This window comes from Equus quagga, chromosome 8 (genome assembly GCF_021613505.1).
Source record: "Equus quagga isolate Etosha38 chromosome 8, UCLA_HA_Equagga_1.0, whole genome shotgun sequence".
Classification (NCBI taxonomy): domain Eukaryota; kingdom Metazoa; phylum Chordata; class Mammalia; order Perissodactyla; family Equidae; genus Equus; species Equus quagga.
In genome coordinates, this window is record NC_060274.1 from 117,937,954 (window position 1) to 117,958,347 (window position 20,394).

Consider the following 20,394-nt stretch of genomic DNA (forward strand, 5'->3'; position numbering starts at 1 on the left):
CAACAAATTTAAGTACTGTCTCAGAAATTAAACTATTAGCAACAGACTATTTTAATAACTAGTTAAAAAATATGAGTCATTAGCCTAAGAACAGGTCGAAAGGAACTTGCATTTCCCTTGTGGTATACATCATCTTTTGGTTAAAGAATTGTGGGAACTCACACTCAGAGTTTAACTCGTACTTAACTATCTGTTTGCAAATATCAGTTCTCTTAACTTGGGGGGCATGGGTAGAAGGGAACTGATAAATATCAGCACGAAGTTTCAACCTAGCTGGGGGGTTACATGCATAAAGCACCATTCAACAATGAAATAAACAAAAACAGGTGCTTATGCACGTACAATAACCCAAGGTTAAAGACCCCAGGGAAGACCGTACACTTTCTACTCCACAGGAAGAGGAACTGAGACACAAGGACGGCTGAGTGACTGGCCCCAGGCCTCACAGAGAGGTAGTGGGTAAGCTGGAAACACAACCTAGGCCTCTTAACTTCCACTCCCCTGCTAGCGTGCCCAAAACACCAAGACAGAAAAACGGCGGCAGAAGGGATTTAGTTTAGATGTTAGAGAGCTCTCCCGACGGTGAAGGTTGTGGAAACACTGGAATGCATTACCAAGAAACACTGTGCAGTATTCTGCTCTGGGTCTTTTAACAAAAGGGCAGACTATTTTTTTTCTCTCTGGCAAATAAGACAGACTTAATGAACCATTCAAAACCCTACTTAGTCCATACAAATTCTATAATACTTCAATAGGCCAAAATACCTACATAAAAATATCAATCTTGCCTTCTTACTCGCATGCTGGATCAGGGGCAGCAAACTAGGGTCATGCGCCAAACCTGGCTGTGCCCATTTGTTCCACGTCCGTCCACACTGTTTCTTTCTCTAGAGAGTTGAGTAGCTGTGGCAGAGACTGCACGGGCCCCACAAAGCTGAAAACATTTACTATCTGGCTCCTCACAGGAAAGAGCCCCTTTGCTGACCCCTGATTTAGATATCAGATAAAATTTCAAGTGGTGTCAATATAGAAACAAGCTGAGGGGAACTATACAATATCCCTCTGAACAGATATTCCTAAAATAAAGTACCACGGAGAAGCTAAATACTTAAAGATGCTTTATCCCAGGAAGAGCTCACACCCAGGCTGCAACATCTCGCTGGCTGTGGTAAGGGGTCCTCACCGGTATAACTCCAGGAAGGCAACAAGCCTGATAAAAGCTTATTGCCTTGACTTGAGTAATAGGACTTCCTTCTTGAATTGAATAATTAGGCTCATATTCATCTTCATTTTCAGCACCATTAATTAATGGCCTGTGGGAATCTTCTTCCAAATTTTCTTTTGCCTCAATAGCTGGGAGACCTAAAACAACAACGACAGCCACATTTACAGAGTGCCTTTTGGGTAAACAGCACTGGGCTAAGTGCCTGGTATATATCACTACTTATGGGGTTGACATTATTTTTATTTCCATTTTACAGAAGAAGCAACTAAGGTTCAGAGACTAATGTCAACTAAGGTCAATTAAGGTCACATAGCTAATGAGCAACAAACTCAGGACTCTAATTCTACTTTATCTGCCTTCAAAGCAATGTTTCTTCAACTTCATCACACTATCTCTGTTATATACAAAAAAATGTTAATTACATATTATTAAACTGAAATGTCTGTGTCATAATACTCAAAAGACAGAAAAATCGTACATCTCTTTGCTTCTGTGGTTTCACTTGTACATATTCTGTATTTAACAACCGATAAGTATCAAACTAAATTACTTTAATGAAGGAAAAGAAATCTGTCTCAAGAAGTGAAATTAGAAATACATCCTTGCTAGGGGGCCAGCCCAGTGGCATAGAGGTTAAGCGCGCACGTTCTGCTTTGGCGGCCCGGGGTTCACTGGTTCGGATCCTGGGTGCGGACATGGCACCGCTTGGCAAAAGCCATGCTGTGGTAGGCATCCCACATATAAAGTGGAGAAAGATGGGCACAGATGTTAGCTCAGGGCCAGTCTTCCTCAGCAAAAAGAGAAGGACTGGCAGCAGATGTTAGCTCAGGACTAATCTTCCTCAAAAAAAAAAAGAAAATACATCCTTGCTAATTTCTGGCCTGTGTCTCAATTATAAAACTTATTTGCAATGACGAGTTTCCCCTGAATCTATAAAAGGTGAGCCTCACTGCCCTCAAGCATGCAGCTGTACCAGGCTCAGCCAGTGTCTCCAGGACACAAACAGCAATACTGATCCTTTAATTCACTGAAAGGAGCTCACAGTTCTCCTAGGAAAAGAGACTGACTGTCCTGGCCTCAGATTTCTCTGAATAGAAAAGAAGAGAGAGCTTCTCCTCACCAATTTCTTCTGGTGACACCAGGAGTCCAAAGAAGATGATGATCCCACCAGCAAACTGCACAGCAGCCGTCACCAGAAAGGCATACTGGAGGAGAGAGGAGAGAGGTGCTTCTTACACACCTGGGATGTTCATCAGATGCACATGTGGGGGAGGAGGTGGGTGGGAAGTGAGTGCTAGGTGCTGAGTCTGTGCCAGGTACTGAACTGGGTTCACTTGTGTTTTTTCATTAATTTTCCCAACGACTCTGTGAGGCTCAGAGAGGATAATTAAGGTCCCCTGGATACTGAGTGGTACTAGGACAATTGTGAAATCAGGACTATCTCCCAAAATCTCATTCTTTGCACCACATAGCCTCCAACAAGAGACAGCATCTGCCTTGAAGACATCCTATCCAGGCGGGGGGATGAGACAGTACATAAAACAATAATATAAGGCAGCATGTAGCTGAGTAAATGAGAAGGCGGAGTCCTGCTAAGAAAGACACATAGGAATTGAGAAGGAAACAGCTAAAGAGGCTGAAGTAGCCAGACGATGTTTTAAGAAGGAGCTGAAAAAGCAACTGACCACCTTTCTCGGCACAACTGAGGCGAAGGCACAGGTGTGATGAGACAGAAAGCCTTCTGCACGTCGAAGCAGTGGGCTTCCGCTGGGGTGACAGGGACTAAGACTGATCTGGAAAGCTGATGATGGAGATCACGTTCTCAAAAGCCAGGCTGCACAGCTGAATTGCATTTAACAGAGAATGGAGCCTGACATGGATAGACAGTCTGAATTTTTTAACAAGTCAGTGACAAAACTAAAGCAGTCTTTCCAGAAGTCAAACTTGGAGCAGCACATAAGCTGAACGGAAACTCCAGTCTGCACCAGGTGGTACAACCCAGGTGCGAAGCTAAGAAGCCTAGAGGAAAGTAGACAGTGAACAGAGGAGCGACCTTCCATTGACATTGACTAGACCAAAATTCTTCAGAGACGAAACCTTTGGTGGGCCATTTAAAACTTTATCTACTTTTTAAATGAGTAACTTACTTAAATTATTTAGGTTTCTGAATAGGCAGTATATTCACATGATTCGCATGAAAAAGTAGAAGATGTATAGTAAAAGTCTCCCACCCACCCCTTCTCCCATCCACTCGGCCCTCATCTTCCCACATACAACCACCGTTGTCATTTAATTTTTACTTCCCAGAGAGTGTTTTAGAAACATTCAAACCAATACAAATATATCCTTTTTGATTCTTCCTCCATTTTGCACATGGCATCACTCAATACCGTTTTGCTTTCTTCACTTAACACACCACTGAACTCTTTCCCTGTCAGTACTCGCTGGGCATCCTACCTCTATTTCACAGCTGCCCAGCCTTCTGCTGAATAGATGATTCATAGTCTGTTTCCCTATTGGGTGACATTGTTATCAATCTTTTGCTATTACAAAGAATGCTGAAATAAATTACCTTGTAGATATATCACTTTGTACAAGTCGAAGTGTCTTCACCCAAGGGATTAACTCCTGCTGGTTGAACTGCTCGGTCAGAGCAGCCGTAACTCTGACAGTCCCATATTGACCCTCCAGGGTTTACTGACTCTGGCAACCACAACGCCTGTCTCTTCACGTCCTCATAAACACAACGTGATCAAACTTCTGGATTCTTAGCAATCTAGTAAGTGTACAGTGTAGTTTCTTTCTTTTGCTTTCTCTCTTTCTCTTTCCTTCCTTTCTTTTTTTCCTTCCGTTCTTTTAGTTTTGACTTGCATTTCTCCACCAACTAACACCTGAGCTCTATAAGGGGCATATTTTGGTCTTTTGGCCAGTGCTCTATTCTCTACTGCCTACAGGCACTTAGAGGAGCTTAATAAATATTTATTGAACGAAAGACTAACTTACGAGTGAAATGGAACGTCCTGTATGTTTATAAGCCATGTCTATTTCCTTTTCATAAACTAAGAGCTCCAATTCATTACCTTTCTTTCTGTGTGTTCTTAGTCTTTTTCTTATCAATTTGCAGGTGCTCTTTATCTATTAGGGAGATTAGCTCTTTATCTGTAAAGAGTTGCAAGTACTTTTTCCTGGTTGATTATATAGACTTGGGTGTTTTCCCATGAATAATTTTTTTATGTGTTTGAATTTATCAAAAGTTTGTCCACTTTTAATACAAGCTTTGCCCCACCCAAACGCAGCTCTAGGTAGTTTTAAATGGCCGCAGTATTGTTTCCTAAAAAACAAAATATATATACCTCAAGAAAAACCTAGAAAGAAATACCTACCTCATAACCATATTGCAGAACAGAAGAAGCTAGGCACGCTCCCAAAATGTTGCCCACTGAAGCACAGGCACTCCAGAGACCAAAAACAACTCCTCGTCTAAGATGGGAACAGGAGAAAACAGGACAACAGAATCAGAAGGGGTTCTGTGTGCACTTCAAACACAAAATGGCCAAAACAGTGAAAGTTCACACTGTAAAGAATCAACATTGTCTTTTAAGGGTTTTTTCAAGTACACCCAAATGGCAAAACACCACGTCTCTTCTAACTCTAAGATTTTATTATACTGAAGTTCAATTTGAGGCTCACTGAAAGACACCGTCAAGAGAATTAAAAAAGACAAACCACAGATTGGGATAGAATATTTGCATATCACTTGTCCGACAAAAAGACTTGCATCTAGAATATGAAGAACTCTCAACACTCAATAATATGAAGACAGACAATGCAATAACATGTTAAAGAGCATGAATCTAAAATCATCTCAAATAAAATGTTTTTGAAAAGGAGGCAAAAGATTGTAATAGATACTTCACACACACAAAAATAAGATGCAGATAAGCACATGTAAAGATGTTCAACATCATCAGACACTAGGGAAATACAAATTAAAACCAAATGAGGGATCACTACACACCCACTAGACTAGCTAACGTCAACAAAGACCAAGTACAGCGAGTGCTGGAAGGCTACAGAGCAGCTAGAACCTCACACTCTGCTGGGGGGGGGGGGGATGTAAAATGGTACAACCACTTTGGAAGAGATTTCCAGTTTCTTAAAAGATAAACAGACACCTACCATAGGACCCAGCCATTCTACTCCAAGGCATTTATGCTGGCAAGTGAAAGCTTACGTCCATACAAGGATTTGGACACAAACGTTCACAGTAGCTTTACTTGTAACAGCCAAAAGCTGAAAACAACCCAAATGTTCATCAACAGGGGAACAGATAAATTGTGGTACAATGGATTATTACTCAGCTATAAGAAGGAATGAAGTATCAATATACATAAATGTATCTCGAAATAATCAGGCAGACTGACAGAAGACAGACAAGAGAGTACACACTGTATGATGCCATTTATATAAAATTTTAGAAAATTCAAATTAAAGTGACAGAAAGCAAATCAGTAGTTACCTAGAGATGGCAGTGGGAGGGTGGGGGTGGCGGCGGGAGGGGTGGGAGGAATTACCAAGGGGCGTGAGGAAGCTTTTGGGGGGATGGGCATGTTTATTATCTTAATTGTGATGATGGTTTTACGGGTGTATGCATGCCAAAACTCATCAAATAGTACATGTTAAACATGTGCAGCTTATTGTATACTGCAATAAAGCCGTTAAAAAAAAGATGGATGGGTAGGTGAGGAGTCTGGTGGAAAGGAAACTAGCTGTTACAACAGTCCTGGAGAAAAATGATTAGCTCTGAACGCAGGCAATGGCAGTAGAGCTGGTGAAAGAAAAAGGAGGTAGGAAAAGTTACTTTTTTTAATGTTTAAATTTATATTTTATTCTACTTGATACATAGTAATAACACACTGTTAGGTTTAGAATTTTTTTTTCTTTAAAGACTGGCACCTGAGCTAACATCTGTTGCCAATCTTTTTTATTTTCTTCCTCTCCCCAAAGCACGCGCCACCCTCCCCTCCCCTAACACACAGACACCCCGGTATGTAGTTGTAGATTCCAGCTGTGAGTGCCTCTGGTTGTGCTGTGTGGGATGCCGCCTCAGCATGGCCTGATGAGAGGTGCCATGTCCAGGCCCAGGATCCGAACGGGTGAAACCCTGGGCTGCCAAAGGGGAGTGTGCAAACTTAACAACTCGGCCACGGGGCCAGCCGTTAAACATTTTTATAACTTCTTTAAGACAGAAAGAGAGGCCGGCCCGGTGGCACAGCAGTTAACTTCGCGTGTTCTGCTTTGGCGGCCAGCGGTTCGCTGGTTCAGATCCCAGGTTCGGACCTACGCACAGCTTGTCAAGCCATGCTGTGGTAGGTGTCCCACATATAAAACAGAGGACGATGGGCACAGATGTTAGCTCAGGGCCAGTCTTCTTCAGCAAAAAGAGGAGGACAGGCGGCAGATGTTAGTTCAGGGCTAATCTTCCTCAAAAAAAAGAAAGAAGGAATCTAAAAAATGAACAGGGAGATAACACTGTCCAGTGAAATATGAAGTCTGTCCCAAAGTCCTTACCCTGCCACTTCCAGCTGAGTAATCTCAAGCAAGTCCCAGCTAAGGCCCAGTGTCCCCAACTTTTTTCACCTGGAAAACAAATGCTTTGAACTAATCTCTACGGTTCTCCCCTGCTAAAATGTCCCCATCCTCTAAAATACCTGAGACCTATCAAGAGGGCCCTGGGGGGAAGAGCTGGAAGGTCAGGCTCTGAGTAACAGTGGCTGACCAAAGACACGATTTTACAAGAAACTGGCTAAAAATAAGCGAGATTTCAAGTTGTTATAGTTTTACTGGCACTTTGTGATTTACTGTTACGTTTCACAGGAAGTCACTGTGTCTCACGCAGCACACCATCGGTTTCACTTACAAGTGTTACTCGGCTAAGAAAAAAGTGTGTCTTTCAAGATGAAGCCATAATGGTTTTCTTGAATTTTTTTTTCCTTTGAGACTGATCCACAGAAATAATGAAGTGGTCAGCCTGTCCAGTCACTGCTATCCAATACCCAGTGTCATCCAATCTGTAAAAGTTCAGATAAGAATTATCTCAAGTTGATGCATGTCACAGTGGTTATCCTTGAGCGATAGGATTTCAAGTGGTTTTGCCTTTATTTCTCTTTGTTCATTTATATTATCCAGTTTGTCTACAATAAACAAGCAGCCTTTGTATAATCTTCAAAACTCACACATGGAAAAAAATTACCTTAAAAAAATTTTTTTCTTTTTTGGCTTTTTCTCCCCAAATCCCCCCAGTACATAGTTGTATATTTTAGTTGTGGGTCCTTCTAGTTGTGGCATGTGGGATGCCACCCCAACATGGCCTGATGAGTGGTGCCATGTCCACGCCCAGGATCCAAACTGGCGAAACCCTGGGCTGCTGAAGCGGAGCATGCAAACTTAACCACTCAGCCATGGGGCCGGCCCCTAAAAATCTTAAAAATAAACAGCCCATGAGCAGACGGTATCACCTACTCCCAAAGAAAACTAAGGGATTATAGGGGAATGAGTATCTCTTAAATCATTTCTGTTAAACCAATGATGCTAGAGTGAAAGAGAACTCACTAGCACAATGAAATATAATCAAGAGCATTCTCATTAAGTGGGGCTTATTCCAACCACAAGACATTTTACAGGTGAACTTTCACAGCGTTACAGAGCATTAGTCAGCGAGCTTCATTACTCCCATTATGAAAAAGAGGAAGCTGGAAAACCGAGAGGAGTGAGTCAGAGCATGCACTCCTCACCGTGGTGGGTGGATCATGACTGATGCATACACGGGTCCCTACATAAGAGAGTAAACTAAAAAGACAGAGCCATCGGCAAAGTAAAGGTGCATCTCACAACACATAAATAGTTACGCAGCAAAAATGACAGGCATCCTAATTAATATTCCTGAAATCAGAGTGTCACAAACAATGATAAACGACAATGCCCCGTCTTTGGGCATCTCAACTTATTTTCCTACCTGAAAATTAACCATGGCTCTTCTTCCTGGGTGGCCTAGCAGGTGCCCACCCTCACGCCTTGGCCCACCCCACACGCAAACTCAAATATAATCTAATAACTATTTGAAGGTTTAGGGGGGAAATATCCAATTTAACTAACTCCAAAGTCTGGCATTCTTCATCTGCATCTTATTGCCTTTGTTGGCTGACCTTAGGCAAGTTCCACAGATAGCTTTTGGGCTCAGTTTCCCTATCTTTATTTAATGTAAGAAGGTTAAACTAGATCATAGAGTCTTAAACAAGGTAAGAGAAGGCAAAACCCACAGGAGATAAATGATGGGGTGGCACATGAGATATTCATGTTCTCTAAAGGGGAGATTAAAAAAGAACTGAGACGTACTGTCTTAGCACACTTGAAATCTGACCATGGCTGGGAGGGTGTGATGCAAGTGTCTGCTGGGGCTAGATCGTCTGTGTATGGTCATCTCTAAGGTCCGCACCATTTCCAGTACACTCTGAGGGGGAACTGTCTCTCCCTGAGCTTTTCTAACTTTCTAAACTAGAGGGAAGACGTTGGCAGTGTCCAAGGGATCCAGCTAATTGACTTTGACAAGTCTCAATAAGCCAATATTAAAACACTTGGAGAAATGAAAGAGGAAGGAAGTGGCATACCCAGCTTTCCCAAACCAGTTGCCCATAACAGCAACCACACAGGGCCAACCAGTGGACTGCAGCAGGCCGTTCACAATCCACAGGCAGCAGTAGAGCCCCATGCTGTAGAAGTGCAGCCATTCCGTGAGAGTGCCAAAGACAAACACCTTAGAGAAGAAGAGAGAAAGGGACATGTAACACCCACACGCACGTGCTTAGCACACCTAGCTGCCGACCACTTACACATCCGCGTGAAGTGACCACGTGAAGGACACATTCAAATGTCTAGGGGCTAAGAGACGTGTGGCTGACTCTTCGGGTGCTCCTGCTCGGAGCAGCACCAGGTGAGTGAGACAATCACCAAACCGCCACCGGCCAGAAAGGCAGAGATGTCAAACAACACAAAACTCACTGATGATCACCCCTCCAGGCTGCGTCTTCAGCTCTAAAAAGTTAAGCCCTCGTTTTACATCTACTTCCTCTTCCTCGGGCCCGTGTTTGTGGAGGACTGCTGTGGGGACTGGGTTCACGTGTGTAAATTCGGTCAGAACAGGACTGGCACATCGTGGGGACCGGGAAGTGCCGGCTACTGTTATCCCTGCGGCTCTAAGGGAATCAGTGTGACTTGTGACCTGCTCAGTAATTCAGCAGCATTCAAGTGGCTGCTTTCTTCTAGGCATTTTGCTCGAGTGGACATTTTATTCTGGGAATATTCTGCATGGGCTGAATGGTATGTATAATGCTGTATGATTCCAGCCACATGACATTCTGGAATAAGCAAAACTATAAGGATTGTAAAAGGGTCAGCGGTTGCCAGAGGCTGGGGAACAAGGGAGGGGTGGTAGTTACACGACTACACTCGTTTGTCAAAACTATACACCAAAAGGGTGGGTTTATGTATATACTTCAATTTTTCAAAAAATGTAAAAAAAAAAAAAACAAGAAAGTGCATAAACACGTTTTAAAATAGTATGTATATATGTGTGGGTGACCAGCTCATGAACAAATAAACTGCTTCAATCGCTCAAATGGCAGACACTGAGAAGCAATAATAAATAGGGTCTAACTAAAACCCATGCTTTCACTCCATCACCAAAAATTCCTCACTAGAAACTAGTAAGCAAAAAAGAGCTGATTCAAGATCGGATGTGCCCTCCATGGCACTTAATTAGCCAGGCATTGTTCCAAACGCCTTACACACAGTAACTCAGAGAGCCCACACCACAACCCCAGGAGGACGGACTTTTCAGATGAGGAAGCTGAAGCGCAGAGAAATCATGGCTAGGAAATCGCAGAAGGACTAAAACACAGGCAGCCCAGGTCTCCAGAAGTCCCTGATCGTAACCATGATGCTACAGACTCCCAAGCAAGACAGAGACAGAAAGAAGTAGGCTAAGTAACAGACAATAAAAGTGCCTTCAAAGAAACACAGGCGCCAAAGCTCAGAAGAGGGACGGGTTACCCCAGGAGTAGGGTCAGCGAAGGAAGGCATCATGAATGAAGTGTCATTTGGCCAGTGATTTGAAGGAGACTCGAGCTGGTTGAGAAGAGCTGAGTCAGACTATGGAGAGCTGCAAAGAGGGCCATTCAAGGCAGGAGAAGAGCAGGAACAAAAGTAGTGAGGGAGAAAGGAGCAGCATCCGCTAGGGCCAGGGAAAATAGGTGAGTTGGGCCAGAGCAAAGTGGAGAAGCATAGTGATGGACACGATTGTAGAGGGGCTGGGACGGGCTCCAGGGAGCACTGAGTGTCACGCTGTTTATGCTTAGACTTCACTGGTGACGGAGGGTCAAGAAGGGGCCTGATCTGGAACTGTACTTTAAAAAGACCCCTAACTGAAGAGGCACACGGGGGATTAGAAAACTGAAGATTAATTTACTATTCTGTTCTACATACAGAAGTAGGGGGTTACCTGGATTCTAAAATGCCTGATCAAAATAATAATAATAATAATGATAATAATAAATACCTTTCCAACTTACCACTAACGCAGAAGAGCACATGCCGAAAGATAGGACCCATCGCAAATTAAGCCGATCCCCAACGATACCACTGATGAAAAGGCCCTAAAAATAAAGCACTTTATTTTACAGTTCTGAACAACAACACAGCCTGAAAAAAATAAGATGCATCATAAAATAGATGGGCAAACACAACACTAGGGTGACAGACATCACGCCTAGACTAGCTGTCTACATCAGTTTCACAAAAGTTTCATGAAATGACAATGGGCTTCTGCCCACTGTGCTATAAACATCTCAGGCACTGAGATGTGGTAATTCACTGCAAACTCTGGTTCCACTTGATCCCCTAACTGCCTAGAAGGAGACTGAAAAAAGAAAAAACCCACAAGAATTATTCTAATAAAATGAGCACACAAATCTATTTCATTTTCTAGAATAGATTAACTCCTAACACCAGTTATCTGCTTTCCCAGAGGGAGTCCTCTTAGCCATCTGCACTCGTATTAAGATGTGCTACATGTCCTGCGGAACGGAAGCTGCTAGGGCGCATGTGTTGTTGCCTGTTTAATCCGACAGGCAGGGAGAGCAGGGAGGTATAATAATGAGCTGGAGACAGGTACAAATGTCCTGCCTTCTGCTCTCCTCCCACTGAGTGGCAGGAATTAAAATGCTGAGGTCATGGCAGCAAGGCAGACTAAAGAGCTAAGACGACACACTCTAGGTCCCTTCCACAAATACGTAAAATGAATAAATGTCTTGACTAAAAACCTAAATTGTTTTGTTTCTAATAAATTGACTGTATTAGAGAAAATTTAGACGAAAAATGTCATAATAAATGTCTTTCCCTCATTAAGCTTTACTACCTCAAAAGAGGCATGTGTGGGGCTGGCCTGGTAGTGTTGCAGTTAAGGTCACACGCTCTGCTTCGGTGGCCCGGGGTTCGCTGGTTTGGATCCTGGGCATGGACCTACGCACTGCTTATCAAGCCGTGCTGTGGCAAGCATCCCAGATACAAAATAGAGACTGGCACAGATGTTAGCTCAGCAACAATCTCCCTCAGCAAAAAGAGGATTGGTGGCAGATGTTAGCTCAGGGCCAATCTTCCTCAAACAAAAAAGAGGCATCTGTGAGTATTAGATCCTATATTCTATAGCTGCCACTCACATGGTCTAATGCTATGCATATTAAAGGGGGTGAAGAAAATCTCTCAATTATGTTTCAGTTTAGGGAATCAATTTATTCCATGTTGCTCCAAATACCTGTAAGTTACAGAAGGAAATGAAGCTCAATATAAAGAATGAATAACCACTGACTTTTCATGGCACTTATCTCCTATGTCCTAAATCTACTTAATCCTATAAATGGGTATTATCATCTCAACTCTATAGATGAGGAAACTAAGTATCTTAAAAAGGTTAAAACCAAGTTTTAAAACTCCATTTTAAAACCAAGTTTAACACAGTTAGTTGACGGTGGTAGAGCTGGTCTTCCCACTGGACCACACTGCCTCTTAAAATACCCATGAAAGGCTCACAGAGACGGCTCGCAGGGAGCGCTCCAGCCCAAGTTGAATGGCAGTGTACTGGGACTTTGCACAGAAACTGTCCCGGGTGAGAAGCTAGGCTAAATCATCTAAGAGCCGCTCCAACTGTTTCTGTAAGTCGCCTCGTTGAAGAAAAGATTTTCCAATAATTACCCAGACACAAACACTTAGCAATTACTTTGAGACTTTCACCCAGTATTCCACATCACCTGGACATTCAGAATTAAATTTTTTAAAGAGAGGAAATAGATGCTAGGAGAAAAGGTCAGACTGCTCCCACAGTGCACAGTTCCAGCTGTTGCCACCATTGGTCCCACAGCTCCAATTCAGCAGCCACCACAGACGTTCCCCACAACCAGACAGAAACGCGGGCTGCGTAAGCGGAGAAGATAGCCTCAGACAGAGAACCAGCCCCCGCCCCCAGAGTGGTTCCTGCGACACCAGCCTCTCACGGTTCTCCTCCTTTACTGCCCCATCTCAGCCACCCTTGCCCATTCTTCATCTTCCCTGCTCTAAATACTGAGCCACAGCTCAGTCTTCACACCTCTCCTCTGTCCTCACCTGCTCTCTTGATGATTTCATCCTGTCTCATAATTTTGAAAACCATCTCTATGCTAAGGACACTGAAATTTGTACCTCCAGCCTGACCCTCTACCTTGAACTGCAGACTCATACAACCCAGGGTCTGCTCTTCACTATTTGTGCAATACCAGGTATCTCTCAAATGCAACGTGTGCAACAGCAATTTCCCCAAAGCCTCCGCTTCCCGTGGTCTTCCACCCTGCCGTGACACCTCTGCCCTGCAGCTGTCTTTGATACCTCTCTTTCTCTTATATTCCACATTCAAAACACAACTAAAATCTCCTTCTCCCCACCTCTCTTACCTCTACCGTGAACCCAAGCCACCATCACCTTTCACCTTCACATGGGAATAGCCTAACAGTGACCTCTCTGTTCCTGCCTTTGCCCTGCAGCTCCATCTCCTGGAGCAGCAAGTGCGCCTGCCCAAACAGAAGGCAGATCCTGGCTCTTCTCTGCACACAACCTTCCAGGGCTCCCATCTCACTCAGCGTTAAGCTAAAGCGATGAGAAAGGCACCAACGCCCTGCAGATCTGAGCCCCAGCGCTGCTCTGGCCTCACTTCCTGCCACCCTATTCCAGTCACACGGACCTGACTTACCCACCGCAGGTTTTGTTCAAATGCCCCCTCCTACACGAGGTCTTCCCCAGCCACCCTACTTCAATTACAGCCCCCACCAGGGGCTATCTAGTCCCTTTTCCCGCTTTGTTTTCTCCACAGCACTTACCACCTTCAAACACACTCTGTAATTTACTTATTTATAGCATTGTGTTACTGCTTGTCTCCCTTAGCTCCCACCCGAAGAACATAAGCTTTACAAAGGTAGAGATTTTCCCTGTGTTGCTCACTGATGAATTCCCATCGACTAGAAAAGTCCCTGGCACATGCCAGATGCTCAGTAAATATTCGTCAAATGGATGAATGAATGAATGGATGGGTGGGTGGATGGGAAGGACACAAAATATACACTTCAGCAATACTGAACATTCCTCAGGCAGCAAATTCAAAATCCCTTATGAACTTGAACTATCTAAGCTTTGGAGCCATTTCCTTTTACATCTTTCCTCAATTTGAACACCCCAGAATTCTAACACTTACCACAGCATAGGAGAAGAGGAAAATAGTGTCCAGAGTTCCGAGGAAAAGAGTGGCTTCCTCCGCACTGGGAAACAAATGGTTGCTGTTCCAGACCTACGGCAACACAGGGACAAGTAAATGCCCACTTCTGTAGTGCTCTCCACTCCTCGAAGCACCTTCTCGTACAACCTCCACCCACCCTCACAGAGACCTGGTGACGTGGCAAAAAGCAAACCTGCACTTCGTAGAGAAGGAAACACACCATGCAAAACTATTTGCATAATACTCAAGTACTATTTGCTTCTTCCCTTTAACTTTTCCACTGATGGTGCAAAAGCCGTGGTGGGTAAAACTCCTGCACCTTAGCATGAATCAAGGCAGTTACACCAAATGGGACTATTAACCATCATGTTCTCTGTGGTCACACTCACAGTTAAAAAAAAGCCAGTTTCACTTAAGAATGTCTTTGGCACATGCCAGATGCTCAATAATTATTTGTCAAGCAGTAAAAATTATTAATTTTATAAAATCTGGCCCCTGAGGACCCTTATTTCTAATAATCTATGTGACAATGGAGAACATGCACGAAGCACTCTGCACACCAGGATCACACGGGGGTCATGAGGAAAAGCACTTGTGCAGTTGTGTGAGCTGCAAGCTAGAATGTCATTCTTACTTGAAAGAATGATTGACGGACAAGCTATACTTATCCAGATTTGGGTATCTGGCGGATACTTCCTCAAAAAAGAATAGACGAACCTGTCACTTCAGGATCCACTCAAAGTACAAGATAGACAATGGCTCTTAATGTAAGGGTATAAAAAGTTAATTGATAAAGTTTCAGATTCCACATTACAACTAACCTTTAAGAAATCGCCACTTGTCATATTCTCATGTAGTATCAAAGACAAATATCCACAATTAACTGAAAAGCTATTAAAATACTTCTCCCTTTTCCACCGTGTGTCTGTGAAAGGCCAAATTCTCTTCATATACTTCAAAGGATCATGTTGCAAGAGACTGAATTCAGAGGCGGATATGAAAATCCACTTTTGTTCTATTAAGCCAGACATGAAGAGATTTGCAAAAATGTAAATCAATGCCACTCTCCTCACTAAGTGATTTTGTTTTGAATAAGTCATTTTTCAAAAAATGTTATTTATGTTAACATGTTATGGGTTTATTTAATTCATTTAAAAATAACTAAAAAAACCAATGTATTTTTCAATTTCTCAGTTTGAACTGCTAAAACAGTAAGTATCTAGAAGTATAAACCACTATCACCAAAAGCTCTTTGGCATCCTCTGACCAAAAAGTTAGAGAACCGCTAAACTAAATGGTAACTGAGATGGGTTGTTACAGAAAAGAAATTTGAACTTTAGAATATGAAAGAGAAAAATCACAACCAGTAATAAAAAAATCTTCAATGGAAAGTAAAATCCCCAAATTAAAAAGGAATAAAGTCTGACTGTCAAGTATTGGGACTGGCTTCTGTCAGGCTTACAGCATCGGTCTTCTCCTCTAACACCACCTCACATCCTGCTGTCAAGAGAGACAAGCAGGCAGCTCCCACAGCGGAGATGGATCAGCATTCAACAAGCCAACTGGGCCCTTCTTTCCCCAGTCAGAATTATTTTGCCACATTTTCCCTCAGACCACAAACTTTGACCCTGACGCCATCCGGGCTCGTGAGCACCCAGGACTGAGCACTGCCAGGCACACACCAATGCCGGCTAGAGATGGGGCCTCAAGCAGCGGCTCCAAGCTTCAGGGGCTCTTCTTGTCTCTCAGGAAGTCACCCAAACTCCCTGCCGTCTGCCTTTCACCAGAACTGACAGATTTTAAACAGCTTTCTTCTGCTTCACTGCCAGGATTCAGCTGAAATATACTTTGGGTTGCCTACTTAACACGTAGAAAACAAAACAAAACCCAAACCTAAAAAAACAAAGCAGGACTAACAAAAAGATTCCAAAATAGGATAACAGAAGAAAGCCTAGTGAAGCAAACTGACTTCAATCACACAGCTCAGATAGGGACGACTACACCAGGAGGTGAAAACGGTCCGAGTACAGAATGAATCACCCGGCGAGTAATGAAAGTCACCAATGAAATGACTTTAACATGCTAAAATCCCACACATGACAGTGACTCGAGCGGGCTGCACGCAGGCACGATTATCCCGTGAAGGTACTGGCCTGTCTGTCTGCAGGGTTTTCTTGTGTCGTGCGGGGAGGGGCTGGAGTAAGCTACTACCACAGCTACACGTTGGGGCACTTCCTGGAAGGGTGAACTTATGTGCACACACGAGGTCAGAGTGTGGGTTTCCTAAGTGAGAAGCTCTGTCACAGGGCTACGCGTGGGGGTGGGGGAACTGACACGGAAGCTTCCTGAAGTGGTGAGCGGAGGATGAGGTAAAGCAGACCTATGTGCGGGGTGAGGGGGCCTCTGCCGAAGGTGAGTGGTATCGGGGCAGGTGAGAATCTACTAAGGGCGAGGCTGCGCTGGAGCGCTGAGAACACCCGGAACCCTGCTTCCTTCTCCCGGAGAGAACTTCAGATTCTTACTCTAGTCTCATGGAAGGGCTGTGCGTCTGAAGATGGAAGGTTTTTCAATTTAACAGAACAAATTTTTGTTTATAGCTTTCAGGCAAGTTGTTCTCAAATATTAGATTTAACCATTACCTCTTTTTTTATCTATAAACAGAGATTTTATGTTATGCTCACTTACTATTTTTAATGTCTATCCACGTCAGTGGGATCCCTTATAAATTCTCGAGGTAAAGAGACTATGTCTGCTTAGTTCTTTTTGTAAAGTATCTAAGATAGCTATGCATAAAAATGAAAGCTATAATGAATATGTTTCAAGGATGCTATTTAGGACACAAGAAATGTTTAACAATATATTAACAAAACATTTTTCAGACTAATTCTAAATAATCTTCTGGTTCTAAGAACCTTTCCATTCTGAACAAGAAAGTCTCAAAGGGAAACTAGAGTTCAGACAGTTACAGACCCAAAAGCACAGGAGGAGAGAAAGGTACGCGTCACCCCAGCCACTCCCCTCCCAGCAACAGGCTTCAGGAAAGAAAACACCTAGACTTTAAAGTCTAAAGAAAGGAACAGAGAGTCAGCACTGCTCTCCATCAGGACAGGTCCAGAAATACAAAGACGTCCAGGACAAGTCTGAGCTTGCCATCTATATGACCAGTCCATCCAAACTACTTAATCTGTAGTTCCGAAAAACCGGAATGGTGGAACCTATTTTGGCAGCAATCAGAGTAAGGAAATAAGCAGCTAGGCAGAAAAGTTAACTCAAGTCCAAGAAGAGGTAATAATGTGACATGGTCACTGGCAGGAAAGAGTTAAGCTGGCAGGCCTGAGACTGCTCTCCTTCAAAAAGGCTGACCTGGGAACTTGGATTTCGGGAGGGTTCCATCCGTCTCTGCTATGAGTGGCTCACTGTGCCTAAACTGGTTATACCAACAATGGGGTTTATGCTGAACACCTGCTTTCCTTCTGGGAGTCTGGAATTTTGGTACATGCCAGGTAAAGGGTACCAGCCCCCAGTAAAAACCCTGGGCACTGAGTCTCTCATAAGCTTCCCTGGTAGACAACATTTCACACGTGTTGTCACAACTCGTTGCTGGAGGAACTAAGCACGTCCTATGGGACTCCACCGGGAGAGCACTCCGGGAAGCTCCACCTGGGTGCCTCCAGAATTTGCCCCACTTTTTTGCCTCTTTGCTGATTCTGCTCTGTATCCTTTCACTGTAACAAACCATAGCTGTGCGTATGACTATATGATGAGTCCTCTTAGTGAATCATCAAACCTGGGGGTGGTCCTGGGGATCCCCAACTCAGTCACCGAAACAGCAAAGGCAGCCTTAGGCAGTATAACCAGACATTTACTGCCTAACTCAAATCCTACTGTTCTATACATTGGTCAGACTGTACCTGAAACACCACAGTTAGTGCTCGGTATCACTAAACTACAGGTGAAGGACCAGGGATGTTGGGCCTCAATGAGAGAAACTTAGGGAGACAGGTTTCCTTCAAATAGTCAACAGGCTCTCATGCAGCAGGAATCGACTTAGTAAGCACGGCCCAGGATAAAACCCAAGATCAAAATTAAACTGCAGAACACTTCTACCTCAATATAAGAAAGAGCTTCCCAACAACGAGAGTTGAGTAAAAATGGAATTGCCCACCTGAGAAAACAGGGAGTTCCTTCTCCCTACAAGAGTTAAAACAGAAGCTGGGTGGCCATCCTTCAATAATGACAAAGAAAGATTTTATCCTGGCTGCGAGGTTAGGCGCATGACCTCTCTAAGGCCACCCCATCTGAAAGGTTTGTGACAAGTCAGTTAAGGATCATTTAGACACACTCACTGTGCACACAGCACAGTGAGTCAAGACTCAGTCTGAAATTTAGCCCTCTACCCTTAACACCTTTCCTTTTACAAGTTCCCGATAACTTAAATTTAAGAAAAATTGTTCAAGAGCATCTCCACTAGAATGTAAGCTCCTTGAGGACAGGCCCTTTTTTTTTTTCGTATCTTCAGTGCCTAGAACAGTGTTTATGCAAGACAGATCCTCAATAAGCAATTGACTGAATAACTTATTTACATTTTGGGGGGATATTTATACAACCTTCAAATCTCTGTCAACTTTGAATTGGTCCAAATAGGGGAAATAATTTTTAAGAAATAAAAAACATGCTAAGAGTATTAATATATACCCATAATTCCATATGTAGAACTCGAATAATGTGGTAAAGATTGAATGGAGTGGATTTGTGTATTGAGATGGGGTACTATAAGGAATAGCATCCCCATTCCAAACAGTCATCAGAGAATTTACTTGGTCCACAATGAATACAAGGAACTCGGATACACACTCCCTGACTTCAAGACTCCTAAGCAAGATACAAACAAATGAACCCATTAGAAAGTATGTAAATACCGAGACATTAAACTATGTAACACACAATGTGCACGGTTCTGAAGGAAAATCAGCAGAAGCTGGAAAAAATCTATTTAATAGAAAAAGTGGTATTTTTATCTTGACACAAAGGGAAAAGCAAAATTGAGATGGGTGGAAAGACGGAGAAAGAGGATACAAAAGATTATGAGCAAAATCTCAAAGGCAGAAAGGAGCACACTACTTGTGAAACTCAACAAAAAAAACAGCCCAGCCAGAATTGTGTGTCTTCCAAACAGTGAGAAATACGCTGGCTGGAATGGTAAAACAGGCCTGAATCAGGGCAAGCTAAAAAATCGGGCAGAAAGTTGGACTTTAGGCCATAGGAAACAGTAAGCCATTTCAGAGTCCTAAGTGGATGAACAAACAAAACAGAACTGAAGAATTTAGGGGTGGGCGCGGTTCCCTTCTTAAGCCCATCCCAGCACTGTTCTGCTCACCTCTACAGGCAGTTCAACTGATTTGTTAAGAGCACTTGGGGTCCACTGCTTAGAGATGCTGACCTTGACATTGCTAAAAGTTTTTCTTGACGCGTGGAGCAACGAATAACTACAAAAGAGGGAAGAAACACAGCTGAAGGAACAGCAAAGAAAACGACATTCAATAAACTCACAGATATATTCCCGTCTGTTTTATTCAACTTTAGAATTCTTCTCTTTAAAAAAAAAAAAAGAAGGAAAAAGCACTGCTTTATAAGAGCTACCAATTGAAACAGCCTCTGCTAAGCAAAAGAAAAAATTAAGTAGTCTTCTTCAATATGCGCCCCCATGTTCACTCACAACTTATCCCCGGACCTAGAAGATGGAGACACGACTGATCCCAACCCACTTTAAATCATGGTTGCGGTTCTGTAAAGAATTTTAAGTCTTTAGCGACTAGTGGCCACTCGTTGCACTAGCCACTCAGTAGCTTTTGCCTTGGGTCCTGTCTTTCCCTCATATTGATGCTTCCCCCAACCCCTACAAATGGATATCCCCTAAACCAAGCGCCCAAAATTGCCTATCGACTCTCACATAACTAGAGAACCATTTTCCTAGTTTCTGCCTTAAAAAAAAAATCATCATCATTTGTGGTGCCTTCAATAAAGATTAATAATAAACAAAATCTACTCAGAAGAAATAATCAAAATAGTTGAGTCACAAGGTTATGAATAACATGCCCCTAACACCAAAATAGCCTGGTCCATGTCATCTAGAGACCACTAAAGAGAGCCACTGAAGGCCACAGAACCAAAAACATGGACGTTGGTTCAGCGGTGCTGCCTACTCAGGGCTGCTGACACTCAGGGATCTCATGTGAGTTCCCAGCCGCTCACAATTGTCTCGTGCCATCTTTACTGCTCCAGGAGGCCCAGGGCCTTCCCTGAATATGCACATCCTTTC

The 20,394-nt window shown here is 43.3% G+C and overlaps 1 protein-coding gene across 5 annotated transcripts in view; it reads right to left on the reverse strand.

Annotated features, from left to right (window-relative positions):
• Window positions 1–20,394, reverse strand: part of SLC37A3 (solute carrier family 37 member 3) — a 41,564-nt gene that overhangs the window by 12,649 nt on the left and 8,521 nt on the right. For 4 of the 5 annotated variants that reach the window (XM_046669875.1, XM_046669874.1, XM_046669873.1 and 1 more), the window contains exons 3-9: window positions 19,453–19,561; window positions 14,055–14,147; window positions 10,852–10,935; window positions 8,893–9,038; window positions 4,609–4,705; window positions 2,346–2,430; window positions 1,184–1,362 (exon numbers count right to left, since the gene is read on the reverse strand). In XM_046669875.1, the coding sequence (XP_046525831.1) occupies window positions 1,184–1,362; window positions 2,346–2,430; window positions 4,609–4,705; window positions 8,893–9,038; window positions 10,852–10,935; window positions 14,055–14,147; window positions 19,453–19,561 (793 nt within the window). The remainder of the gene's footprint in view (window positions 1–1,183; window positions 1,363–2,345; window positions 2,431–4,608; window positions 4,706–8,892; window positions 9,039–10,851; window positions 10,936–14,054; window positions 14,148–19,452; window positions 19,562–20,394) is intronic. The other variant, XM_046669877.1, reaches the window with a different exon arrangement.